The 13,804-nt window shown below is 48.8% G+C and overlaps 1 protein-coding gene across 1 annotated transcript; it reads left to right on the forward strand.

Moving 5' to 3' along the window:
* Positions 1-4,590: 4,590 nt before the first annotated feature.
* LOC129710108 (G-protein coupled receptor 39-like) lies at positions 4,591-9,382 on the forward strand. Its single transcript, XM_055656841.1, has 2 exons — positions 4,591-5,990; positions 8,579-9,382. Exons 1-2 carry the CDS (start codon positions 5,207-5,209, stop codon positions 8,926-8,928), a joined length of 1,134 nt encoding a protein of 377 aa, XP_055512816.1. The 5' UTR covers positions 4,591-5,206; the 3' UTR covers positions 8,929-9,382.
* Positions 9,383-13,804: the final 4,422 nt, after the last annotated feature.

Genomic DNA, 13,804 nt, shown 5'->3' on the forward strand with positions numbered 1-13,804 from the left:
ACGAGACGCTGGCGGATTGTACATCATGAGAAAAGCAGGATGGTTCAAAGAGACTAAGAGGCGGAGGACAGTGCAGCCGAGACTGGGATGCTTCGGTTCACAATCACAACACAATCATAATCGGTTTTATTCGTCACTTGCACATAAAGTGCAAGTGAAATGAATTTGCCAGCAGCGGTACAATGAAAAAGAACACACAAAAACACAATAAAAAATTTAACAAACATCCACCACAGCATTCATCACTGTGGCGGAAGGCACAACATTTGGCCAGTCCTCCTCCATTTTAATGAAGTACAGGTATACAACCTTTTATCCAAAATTCCGGAAGCCGAAAAGCTCCGAAAACCGGACATTTTTTCCAGGATGTCGTCTGCACACCAAAGCTCGCGTTTAGTGCCAAACTTGACCCGCAGGGCCGGCGGTCGAAGATTTAACGTTCCCACCGCACCGCAGCCAGAAGCACGCAGACCGCAGGGCCGGCGGTCGAAGCTCCCCTCCAGAGATCCCCGGCGAGGGACCTCGCTCCTGCGGGTAAGTCCACGCCGTGCCCGCGATAGAAGTTGGCCGCGGGCCGGCGGTCGGAACTCTTCTCCTCCCGGGTCCCCAACGAGGGATCCCAGGCTCAGGATAAGGAGAAGTGCTGGGAGGAAGGGCCAGCGCGGGGAGGAAGAGATTCAGGGAAAACGTAAACAGTAAGTTCCTCTCATCCATGGCCTTCCCATCATCTCTGCATTGCGAGTTGGTTTTGGTGAGTTTGGAGTTGGTAATAAAACAACGTCAATCAAAGTAAAACAGGATTGACAAGTTCCTCTCATCCATGGCCTTCCCATCATCTCTGCATTGCGAGTTGGTTTTGGTGAGTTTGGAGTTGGTAATAAAACAACGGCAACCAAAGTAAAACAGGATTGACAACACAGTGCAAAACAGTAACAAATCACACAGGGGGAGCAGCGAGAGAGGGTCTCACAGAACTCCCGTCTGAGAGATTCTTCATAAAGATGTACACGTCCGAAAAAGGACCCCGACCCGACACGTTACTTATTCATGTTCTTGGGCGGAACGGGTGGCGCAGCGGTAGAGTTGCTGCCTTACAGTGCCAGAGACCCGGCTCGATCCTGACCACGCGTGCTGTCTGTGCGGAGTTTGTACGTTCTCCCTGTGATCGCGTGGGTTTTCTCCGGGTGCTCCGGTTTCCTCCCACCCACACCCCAAAGCCTGACAGGTTTGTAGGTGAATTGGCCTTGGTAAAAATGGTAAAATTGTCCCTAGTATGTGTAGGATAGTGCTAGTGTACGGGATGATCACTGATCACTGGTCGGTGTGGACTCAATGAGCTGAAGGGTCTGTATCTCTAAAAGGTCTTAAAAGGTCCAGCACTTTGTGCCTCATGTCTGGCTGCATCTAGGGCTGGTGAAATTGCAGCTCCCTTGAGCCCTGTTTGGTATGTGACACCAAACACACCTCATTGCTATTTTTATGACAATTTTAAGGTCTTAAATCGTAAACGTTAATGTAAATAAAAAAAATACCAGAGACAGCGCATCACTCTGGCAGTGTTATGGACTCGGTAGATTCTTCACCTCAGACTGAGCTAAGACAAGGCACGTCCTGACAAATTGAAAGGGGCCCAACCCAGGGATTTATTGTCAGTGTCAGTAGGAACAGCCTGTGAGCATCACTGGAACTTTTACAAGGCAAACCCACAGATTGTGAACTGAAGAGGTTATTTCACCGGCAATGAATCAGATTAAAACTGCAAAAACAAATTCCTACGTCAATTCCCAATGACAATATTTAACTGGTTATTATATGTGTAGATTGGAAAGAGTGCTGGCCGTTTACCTTACTGTTACACTTTAGAGATACAGTGTGGCAATGGGCCCTTAACCCCACCAAATCCGTGCCGACCAGCAATCACCCGTACACTAGAACTATCCTACACACTAGGGACAATCTACAATAACCGAAGCCGATTAACCTACAAACCTGTATGTCTTTGGAGGAAACCGGAGCACCCGGAGAAAACCCTCGCCAGGTCACGGGGAGAACGTACAAACTCCGTACAGACAGCACCCGTAGTCAGGATCGAACCGGGGTCTCTGGCGCTGGGAGGCGGCAACTCTACCGCTGCGCCACCGTGCCGCCACTTTACGCTGAGAGTGGTGGGTGCCTGGAACACGCTGCCGGGGAGATGGTGGAATCACAGTTTAAGGATAAGGGGGAAGTCTTTTAGGACCGAGATGAGAAAAACATTTTTCACACAGAGAGTGGTGAATCTCTGGAATTCTCTGCCACAGGAGGTAGTTGAGGCCAGTTCATTGGCTGTATTTAAGAGGGAGTTAGATGTGGCCCTTGTGGCTAAAGGGATCAGGGGGGTATGGAGAGAAGGCAGGTACAGGATACTGAGTTGGATGATCAGCCATGATCATACTGAATGGTGGTGCAGGCTCGAAGGGCCAAATGGCCTACTCCTGCACCTGTTTTCTATCTTTCTATGTTTCCTACTAGAAATGTCACCCATCCTTTTTCTCCAAACATGCTGCCTAACCCACTGAGTTACTCCAGCACTTTTGTTTTATAAACAGACATCTGCGGTTCCTATCCCCTGTCATATTCCATTTACAACATTTAACTGGTTATTGTATGTGTAGATGGCAAAGAGTGATTGCTGTTTACCTTCTAGACTTTAGAGATAGAGAATGGAAAGGGGCCCTTTGACCCACAGAGTCCACGCTGACCAGAGACAATAGACACTAGGTGCAGGAGGAGGCCATTCGGCCCTTCGAGCCAGCACCGCCATTCAATGTGATCATGGCTGAACATCCCCAATCAGTGTTTAAGAAGGAACTGCAGATGCTGGAAAATCAAAGGTACACAAAAATGCTGGAGAAACTCAGCGGGTGCAGCGGCATCTATGGAGCGATGGAAATAGGCAACGTTTCGGGCCGAAACCCTGAAGGAAATAGGCAACGTTTCGGGACGAAACCCGGAAGGAAATAGGCAACGTTTCGGGACGAAACCCGGAAGGGTTTCGGCCCGAAACGTTGCCTATTTCCTCCGCTCTGTAGATGCTGCTGCACCCGCTGAGTTTCTCCAGCATTTTTGTGTATCCCCAATCAGTACCCCGTTCCTGCCTTCTCCCCATATCCCCTGACTCCGCTATTTTTAAGAGCCCTATCTCGCTCTCTCTTGAAAGCATCCAGGGAACCTGCCTCCACCTCCCTCTGAGGCAGAGAATTCCACGACCACCCCAAGAACTGGCACAACCCTACACACTGCTGCCAGAGGAGGTAGGTGAGGCTGGGACTATCCCAACGTTTAAGAAACAGTTGGACAGATACATGGATTGGACAGGTTTGGAGGGATTTGGACCAAATGCAGGCAGGTGGGACTAGTATAGCTGGGACATGTTGGCTGGAGTGGGCAAGTTGGGCTGAAGAGCCTGTTTCTGAGCTGTATCACTCTATGACACCAACACTTCTACATTCTACCAATGATTTTTTTGCAGTCTTTTCACTGTCTTGTACAATTCATGTATAACGTGTACGTTGTGTGTTTGTCTCAGTCTCTGTGTCTGCAATGCTGCTGTTGTAAGCAAGGTCTTCATTGTACCAGCACCTTGCACGTGACAATAAACTCGACTTAAGGGCCTGTCCCACTTACGTGTCCTCGCCACGCAAATTACACGACCACGAGGTCACGTAAGTGGGACAGGCCCTTTAGACACAAACAGCTGGAGTAACTCAGCGGGTCAGACAGCATCTCTGGAGAAAAGGAACAGGTGACGGTTCGGGTCGAGATTTAGACACCTATTCATATCCTCCAGGGATGCTGCCTGTCCCGTTGAGTTACTCCAGCTGTTTGTGTCTATCTTCGGTTTAAACCAGCTTCTGCAGTTCCTTCCTGCACAATAAACTTGGCTAGGCCGGGCATGGGCTGTTCACTAGTTTACTGAGAAGTCAAAGTGTTAATAAATCTGACATTTGCTGCAGTTGGAGCCGAGGTTTACGGGCGTTGAGGCTGGGCTGTGACTCCTCCCTCCGGCGCGGCTCCCACACGCACACAGTGCAGGGTCTTGTAGCCTTGGGTTGAGAGCGAGGGGGAGAGGGGGGAGAGGGAGAGAGAGGAGGAGGAGATGGGGGAGAGAGGGGGATAGAAAGGGAGAAAGAGGGGGGAGGAGAGAGAGAGAGAGAGGAAAAGATAAAGGGGGAGGGAGAGAGAGGAGGAGGGAGAGAAGGGGAGAGAAAGGGGGGGAGAGAGAGGGTGGGGGAGGGTGAGAGAGGGTGGGAGGGGGGGGGAGAGAGAGAGATAGAGGGAGGAGAGAGGGAGAGAGAGAGGGAGAGAGGGGGAGAGAGGGGGAGAGAGGGGAGAGAGAGAGGGGGGGAGAGAGAGAGGGAGGGGGAGAGAGAGAGGAGGGAGGGGGAGAGAGAGAGGGAGAGAGAGAGAGAGAGAGGAGAGAGAGGGGGGAGAGAGGGGGAGAGGGAGAGAGAGAGAGATAGAGGGAGAGAGAGAGAGGGAGAGAGGGTGAGAGAGGGGGGGAGGGGGAGGAGAGAGAGGAGGGAGAGAGGAGGAGAGAGGGGGAGAGAGAGGGGGAGAGAGTACAGCAGGCGAGAGATGAGCGAGGGAGAGGGAGGTCCAGGAACCACAGTGATGCTCTGATGAGGAGGTCTACACGCACACACACACACTGGTGTCAAGTGATTTAGATCCTGGAAGCAGCTGAAGAAATCAATTGAGACACATGGAAGATAGACACAGAATGCTGGAGTAACTCGGCGGGACAGGCAGCATCTCTGGAGAGACTTCACACTCGGGGGAACCGCAGATGCTGGGATCTTGAGCAAGACACAGAGTGCTGGAGAAACTCAGCAGGCCTGGCTGGCAGCATCCGTGGAAAGGGGGGTGGACTGGTAACGTGTTTGGTCTGGAATGCTCTTCAGAGTCGAGGTGAGGTGGTGAAAGAGAGGTGGGGCTGGTGATCTCTGGGGAGGGGAGAGGAGGGAGAGAGTTCTATCTCCCCACAGCGAGGGGCTGAGATACGAGGAGATGGAGTCCAACCACAAAGTGACCGAGAGCCAGTAGCCTCAGTGAAGATCAGGCCACGGGACTTTGCAATCCACCCACATAGTAACTGAGCCCTGGGCTCTGGGCTCAGTGGGACTAGCACCAGGGGTAGGTGCCTGCTTCCAGGGGGACGCGAGCGATGAACATCTCGGAGCAAGGACAATGGGGACCTCCACCCAATGTGTCCCGGGACACGGTCCAGATGAGCACGGCGGCTAAGGTCGCCACGTCCGCGGTGTATGGGACCCTCCTTCTCTCTGGGACGGCCGCCAACCTCCTGGTCATCTGGGTGGTTTGGGTTTCGAGAGGCAGGACGAGGCTGAGGGAGCACATGGCGAGCATGGCGTGCTCGGACCTCCTCATCCTCACCGTGGGGCTGCCGTGTGAGCTCTACACCGTCATCTGGAGCCCGCACCCATGGCCAGCGGGGAACGCCGGCTGCAAAGGCTTCTACCTGCTGTGGGAGGTGTGTAGCTACGCCTCCATCTTCAACGTGTTGACCTTCAGTGTTGAACGCTACGTCGCCATCTGCCACCCGATGCGGACCGTGTTAATGGCCACGTCAAGGACGAAGGGAGTCATTGGTTTGGTTTGGCTCACGGCCACCATCGCGGCGTTGCCTGTTGCTTTTGCCGTTGGTGTGGAAGATGCGTGGGGACCCTTCAGGCCCCGAGGCGAGACGCGTTCACCCCTCTACATATGCACCAACGTCTCTGGAAGAGGGGGCCTCTTCCAGCTGGTCATCTACGTCTCCTTCTGTCTCTATCTGCTGGTGCTCCTGTTGGTGGCTTTCACCTGCAGGCAGATGGTCAAAACCATCCTCGGAGACGGCCGGGTGCCCATCGCCTTCCAGAGGACCAACCCCGCGGGCAAGATCATCACTAAGTCCAAGGAGATGAGGCGGCAAAGTGTTGTGATGCTGGGTAAGTGTGGCAGAGGAATTAACACTGCGTGTTTGAGGAATGGGAACATGAATCCTTACAGATATATAGTAGATACAGGCCCTTTGGCCCACGTAAGGGCATGTCATGTCAAAAGTGACAGCACTAGAATTAGGCCATTCGGCCCATCAAGTCTACTCTGCCATTCAATCATGGCTGATCTATCTCTCCCTCCTAACCGCATTCTCCTGCCTTCTCCCCATAACTTCTGACACCCGTACTAATCAAGAATCTGTCTATCTCTGCCTTAAAAATATTCATTGACTTGGCCTCCACAGCTTCCTGTGGCAAAGAATTCCACAGATTCACCGCCCTCTGACTAAAGAAATGTCTCCTCCTCATCTCCTTCCGAAAAGAATGTCCTTTAATTCTGAGGCTGTGGCCTCTAGTCCTAGACTCTCCCAGAGTCTGCACTGACCAGCGATCACCCTGGACACTAGTACTATCCTACACACTAGGGACAATTTTTTACAGAAGCCAATTAACCCAGACTCACTACCACAGCCACGTGTGTTTTAATCCTTGCTCCCACTCCCTCTGTCCCTTCTCCATCCTAGTTCTACGACTAGTACTGATTAAACTTTACTGACTGTATGCCTTGTCATCACCGTCCCCTCAGCTAACAATGAACCATTCTACATTTCCCTATCATCATCAGCTTTGATCTGTCGTTTTCACACTTTACCCATTTCAACAGACTCCCTCTCCCCTGACTCTCAGTCTGAAGAAGGGTCTCGACCTGAAAAGTCACCCTTTCCTTTTCCCCAGAGACGCTGCCTGTCCCGTTGAGTTACTCCAACATTCTGTGTCTATGTTTGGTGTAAACCAGCATCTGCAGTTCCTTCCTGCAACCTACAAACCTGTACGTCTTTGGAGTGTGAATTGGATCCAATGATGAGGAGGGACCAGCAATATCTTCCCAAGTCAGGACAATGTGCAACTTGGTGTGGAGCCTTCAGGTGGCGCTGTCCCCATGCACCTTGATGCCCTGTCTGCAGGTTAAGGCCACAGATTTGGCAGTAGCATAGACGGGTCAGTGCAGTCCATTTTGTCTGAAGAAGGATCTCGATCCGAAACGTCATACCAAAAGGATTTGAGTATAGGAGCAGGGAGGTTCTACTGCAGTTGTACAGGGTCTTGGTGAGACCACACCTGGAGTATTGCGTACAGTTTTGGTCTCCTAATCTGAGAAAAGACATTCTTGCCATAGAGGGAGTACAGAGAAGGTTCACCAGACTGATTCCTGGGATGTCAGGACTTTCATATGAAGAAAGACTGGATAGACTCGGCTTGTACTCACTAGAATTTAGAAGATTGAGGGGGGATCTTATAGAAGCTTACAAAATTCTTAAGGGGTTGGACAGGCTAGATGCAGGAAGATTGTTCCTGATGTTGGGGAAGTCCAGGACAAGTGGTCACAGTTTAAGGATAAGGGGGAAATCTTTTAGGACCGAGGTGAGAATAACATTTTTTACACACAGAGAGTGGTGAATCTGTGGAATTCTCTGCCACAGAAGGTAGTTGAGGCCAGTTCATTGGCTAATATTTAAGAGGGAGTTAGATGTGGCCCTTGTGGCTAAAGGGATCAGGGGGTATTGAGTTGGATGATCAGCCATGACCATATTGAATGGCGGTGCAGGCTCGAAGGGCCGAATGGCCTACTCCTGCACCTATTTTCTATGTTTCTGTCACCCATTCCTTCTCTCCAAAGATGCTGCCTGTCCCGTTGAGTTACTCCAGCATTTTGTGTCTATCTTTTGTTTAAACCAGCATCTGCAGTTCCTTCCTGCACATATTGTAGGTAACACACACTGAAGCCATGGAGTCCTGCAGTTTAGTTTAGTTTAAAGATATAGCATGGAAACAGGCCCTTCAGCCCACCGAGTCAATGCTAACCATCATTCACATTACATGCAGATGCTGGTTTTCGCCAAAGATTGACAAAAAATGCTGGAGTAACTCAGTAGGTCAGCCAGGCAGCATCTCTGGAGAGAAGGTATAGGTGACATTTGGCGTCGAGGCCCTTCTTCAATCTGATGCTGCCTGACCCGTGGAGGGGAGATCTGATAGAAGTATATAAAATGATGCGAGACGTAGATAGGGTTGACAATCAGACCCCATCTCCCCAGAGTGGACATGTCAAAGATTAGAGGGCACTGCGTTTTAAAGTGAAAGGGGTAACATTTAAAGGAGATGTACGGATCAAGTTTCTTTACACGGAGGGTGGTCGCTGCCAGGGATGGAGGTGGAAGCAGACACGATGGTGGCATTTAAGAGACTTTTGGTGGACGTGCGCACGGACATGCAGGGACTGGATGGTTCAGTGCTGGTTTATTTGTACATCTGCAACTGCATGGTGACATTATTTTTGCAGACATCACACATGTCGGCCCCGCCATTATTCAAAGTCCAGAGTCTGGTCGGCCCGCGCGCTCGATGTAATGAATCATGTGCAGGCATGAGGAAATTAGTTTATATTAACAGCGTGCTCGGCACAGACATTATGGGCCGAAGGGCCTGCTCCTGTACTATGCAAACGTACGATTATAACACATTGTCTATTTCCACAGGGTGCATTGTTGGGACATTGGCCATTTGTTGGTTTCCATTCCAAGCGAGACGACTAATGACAGCTGTTCAGTCCAAAACCCAATGGACAGAACATTACTACCGCTCCTACCTGACGCTGCAGCCTATCACCAACACCCTCTACTACATCAGCTCCGCCAGCAACCTTTTCCTTTATAATGTGACCTCCAGACACTTCCGCAAGATGTTTCTCCAAGTACTGGGCGGCTGCTGTCGGTCCAGATCCGTGCCATCAGAGAACGGGAGACACTCACACACACACTCAGACCTGAAGCGAGAATTCATTTCATTGAATGGGAAACCACCCTTCTCCAAGGTCAATGGAGAGTGAAGGCAGAGAAGCTTCCCTCTTGCTCTGGTGTGAGATGAAGATGTATTTTCAATATTTAAAAATATATATTTTCTAGATATTAGGGTAGGAAAGGTTTCATAGAAACTGAGTAATTAGATTAGTTTTTGGCAATCGGTTTAACAAGAACAATATTGTATGTATTATAAACAGGGGTTTGGATTTAATATTGCCACATGCACCAAGGGAGAGTGAAAAGCTTTGTTTTAGAAACATAGAAATTAGGTGCAGGAGTAGGCCATTCGGCCCTTCGAGCCTGCACCACCATTCAATATGATCATGGCTGATCATCCAACTCAGTATCCCGCACCTGCCTTCTCTCCATACCCCCTGATCCCCTTAGCCACAAGGGCCACATCTAACTCCCTCTTAAATATAGCCAATGAACTGGCCTCAACTACCCTCTGTGGCAGAGAGTTCCAGAGATTCACCACTCTCTGTGTGAAAAAAGTTATTTCTCATCTCGGTTTTAAAGGATTTTCCCCCTTATCCTTAAGCTGTGACCCTTGTCCTGGACTTCCCTAACATCGGGAACAATCTTCCTGCATCTAGCCTGCATGTTTGCATGTTAACCGATCAAATCAGGAAATATTCGACATAAATACTTCATATTTTCTACATATTGGGGCGGCACGGTGGCGCAGCGGTAGAGTTGCTGCCTTACAGCACTTTCAGCGCCAGAGACCCGGGTTCAATCCTGGCTGCGGGTGCTGTCTGTACAGAGTTTGTACGTTCTCCCCGTGACCTGCGAGGGTTTTCATCGAGAACTTCAGTTTCCTCCCACACTCCAAAGATGTGCAGGTTTGTAGGTTAATTGGCTTGACGTAAATGTCAAAATTCTCCCTAGTGTGTGAATTTTGTACGTTTCTATAAGATCCCCCCTCAATCTAGCGAGTATTTTCTATGTTTCTCTATGTTTTATTTGTCAGGTGTGCCAAGTTATGGTGAAATTCATTTTTGTATACAGTTACAGTTCAGCACAAGCACTTAGATACATATTAGATAAGCATCTCAGACGTGCAAAGCTATTCCAGCACTCTGTGTTTTCACTTTGAACAAGCCCGACTATTATCAGGCAGGAGTTTAGACTGAGAGGTGGCTGGAGTATTGAGGAGGGAAACAGTGGATAGCTCAGCCCGGGGCACACCTTAACACACCCGGGCTCTGCAGGGAAATATACAAAACCCCATGGTGATGTCAGAGCACAGTACCTTTCCATCTGGAACACAATATACTGGGGCAGCACAGCGGGTCAGGCAGCACCTCTGGAGGACATGGATAGTCAAATGCAGGACATGGCGGGACATTTCAGTACCCATGTCCCCCAGAGATGGTACCTGACCTGCAGAATTCCTCCAGCACTTTGTGTTCTACGCAAGATTCCAGCATCTGCAGTTCCTTGTGTCTACATTTCTTTCCTGGGGTCTGGTGAAAATGTTACTATTTAATCAATAAATCTGATTACAACGTTGTCGTCTCTCCGAGCTTGGTGTGCACACAATGGCCGGTATGTTGCTTAGATCACAACAGTAGTTTTAAAGTTCTTCTCCTCAAATGAAATTCATTGGCTGTAATAAAAGCTGAACATGTCGGAAACACCGCAGACACGTTTTTGTTCTTTATTTCAGATTTTCATTGGTTTTATGCCTTAGGACTACCTTGTTGAGAAACCTTTTCTGTCTCCCGTCTTGTGGCTGTGTTCAGGAAAATGGAACAGGTTTTCATTCACTATCCCTGATGTCTGCTCCATTGTACAGTGTCGGGGTCAGCTGCTGTCAGGTATCCCACACACTCGCTGTTCAGGTTCAGCCCAGATCATCACACAAACAGGGGCCTCGGGTCCTTTTCCTCCAGAGATGCTGCCTGACCCGCAGAGTTACTCCAACACCTTGTGTCCATCTCCATTCCATTGGCACCATCTACACTCAACGCTGCTTTGGCAAGGCTGCCAGCATAATCAAGGACCAGCCTCACCCTGGTCCCTCCCTCTTCTCCCCTCTCTCATCTCCCTCTTCTCCCCTCTCAAACGGGGAATTACAGACCAGTTAGTCTAACGTTGGTAGTGGGGAAACTGCTAGAATCAGTTATTAAAGATGGGATAGCAGCACATTTGGAAAGTGGTGAAATCAATGGACAAAGTCAGCATGGATTTATGAAAGGTAAATCATGTATGACGAATCTTATAGAATTGTTCGAGGATGTAACTAGTAGAGTGGATAGGGGAGAACCAGTGGATGTGGTGTATCTGGACTTTCAGAAGGCTTTCGATAAGGTCCCAAATAAGAGATTAGTATACAAACTTAAAGCACACGGTATTGGTGTTTCAGTATTGATGTGGATAGAGAATTGGCTGGCAGACAGGAAGCAAAGAGTAGGAGTAAACGGGTCCTTTTCACAATGGCAGGCAGTGACTAGTGGGGTACCGCAAGGCTCAGTTCTGGGACCCCAGCTATTTACGATATAAATGATTTGGACGAGGGAATTGAATGCAACATCTCCAAGTTTGCGGATGACATGAAGCTGGGGGGCAATGTTAGCTGTGAGGAGGATGCTAGGAGGCTACAAGGTGACTTGGATAGGCTGGGTGAGTGGGTAAATGCATGGCAGATGCAGTATAATGTGGATAAATGTGAGGTTATCCACTTTTGTGGCAAAAACAGGAAAGTAGACTATTATCTGAATGGTGGCCGATTAGGAAAGGGGGAGATGCAACGAGACCTGGGTGTCATGGTACACCACCAGTCATTACAAGTAGGCATGCAGGTGCAGCAGGCAGTGAAGAAGGCGAATGGTATGTTAGCATTCATAGCAAAAGGATTTGAGTATAGGAGCAGGGAGGTTCTACTGCAGTTGTACAGGGTCTTGGTGAGACCACACCTGGAGCATTGCGTACAGTTTTGGTCTCCTAATCTGAGGAAAGCCATTTTTGCCATAGAGGGAGTACATTTTTGCCATAGATGGGTTGGACAGGCTAGATGCAGGAAGATTGTTCCCGATGTTGGGGAAGTCCAGAACAGTTTAAGGATAAGGGGGAAATCTTTTAGGACCGAGATGAGGAAAACCTTTTTCACACAGAGTGTGGTGAATCTCTGGAATCCTCTGCCGCAGAAGGTAGTTGAGGCCAGTTCATTGGCTATATTGAAGAGGGAGTTAGATGTGGCCCTTGTGGGATCAGGGGGTATGGAGAGAAGGCAGGTACAGGATACTGAGTTGGATGATCATATTGAATGGCGGTGCAGGCTCGAAGGGCCGAATGGCCTACTCCTGCACCTATTTTCTATGTTTCTATGTTTCTATCAGGCAAGAGGTACAGAAGTTTGAAAACACATGCCTACAGATTTAGGAACATTTTCTGTTATCTGTTATCAGGCAACTGAATGGTCCTCTCATCAGCTAGAGTGCGGTCCTGATCTCCCATCTACCTCAATGGAGACCTTTGGACTATCTTTAATGGGACACAGTGTTATACCATTTATCCTTTATCTGTACACTGTGGATTGCTCGATTGTAATCATGTATAGTCTTTCCTTTGACTGGATAGCAAGCAAACCAAAGCTTTCCCCTCTCTTCGATACACGTCACATTAATTAACTAAACTGGACTAATCCACTGAGTGCACTGAATTGTTAGGAATACAAGTGCATGTTTGAACAACAAATGGTGTTTAGAGCTTTGGATGGTGGAAGAGAAAGGGGACAAAGAACAGGTGCTGCATTTGACTTGTCCAGCATCTCCAACCCTCTGGAGCAAAAGAACTGCTGGAGAAACACAGCCAGCCAGGCAGCATCTGGGGAAAGAAATAGGCGGACAATATGCCAGGTCAGCATCCCTATTTTTGTTTCAGATTCACGGACAATGCAATCCACCCGCAAAGAGCATCTCCACAAATCCTGGGTGATATTTTATTGAGAGAATAATGCAGTGTTCAGCAGCCTAAAATCAACAGTGACTATGGCAAATATTTGCCAATAACTTTCCTGTCATTAAGTTAAAAGCCATGGTAAACGCAGTATGATAATTACATTGAAGATCGACACAAAATGCTGGAGTACCTCAGCGGGACAGGCGAAAAGGATTAAGTGTCATTTCAGGTCAAGACCAGGGGTGGGAGATTGCAACCTTCACGTGGTCCGCCCTGTTTTGACGAATGCAATCAACCCTGCCCGCACAATCAAATAACATCAAATAGAACAAGTTGTCCAACATCTTTAGGCTGTGCATGCCATACGCAAGAAGAAGAAGAAGGTCAAGACCTTTCTTCCGACTGAGAGTCAGGGGAGAGGGAAACTAGAGATATGACAAGGTACAAAGAACAAATGAATGAAAGGTATGAAATGATAATGACATTGTTAGAATGTGCTCTCGAGTACTTTATGGATAATTAATTTTGTCCAATGCACTGACATACTGGAAGCCTTTACTTTACAAGACTCTGTTCTTGGTGTTGCTGCCTGTGGGAGAAATGTTACTTCACGGCTCTGTGGAAAGAAAACCCGAGATTCTTTATCACCCGTTTGAATAGTCAACCTGTTCACTGCCAAGTTTTTTTCAACACTATTGGTCATAGCCCGGGTATACTCTGGCACTGAACAGGTTAAAGATTCCCATCAAGTCACCCTAAAGGGCCTGTCCCACTTACGTGATTTTTTTCGGCGACTGCCGGCACCCGTCATAGTTGTAACGGGTCGCCGAAAACTTTCAACATGTTGAAAATCCAGCAGCGACCAGAAATAGGTAATAGAAACATAGAAATTAGGTGCAGGAGTAGGCCATTCGGCCCTTCGAGCCTGGACCGCCATTCAATATGATCATGGCTGATCATCCAACTCAGTATCCCGTACCTGCCTTCTCTCCATAC

Source organism: Leucoraja erinacea, chromosome 27, assembly GCF_028641065.1.
Source record: "Leucoraja erinacea ecotype New England chromosome 27, Leri_hhj_1, whole genome shotgun sequence".
In the NCBI taxonomy this organism is placed as follows: domain Eukaryota; kingdom Metazoa; phylum Chordata; class Chondrichthyes; order Rajiformes; family Rajidae; genus Leucoraja; species Leucoraja erinaceus.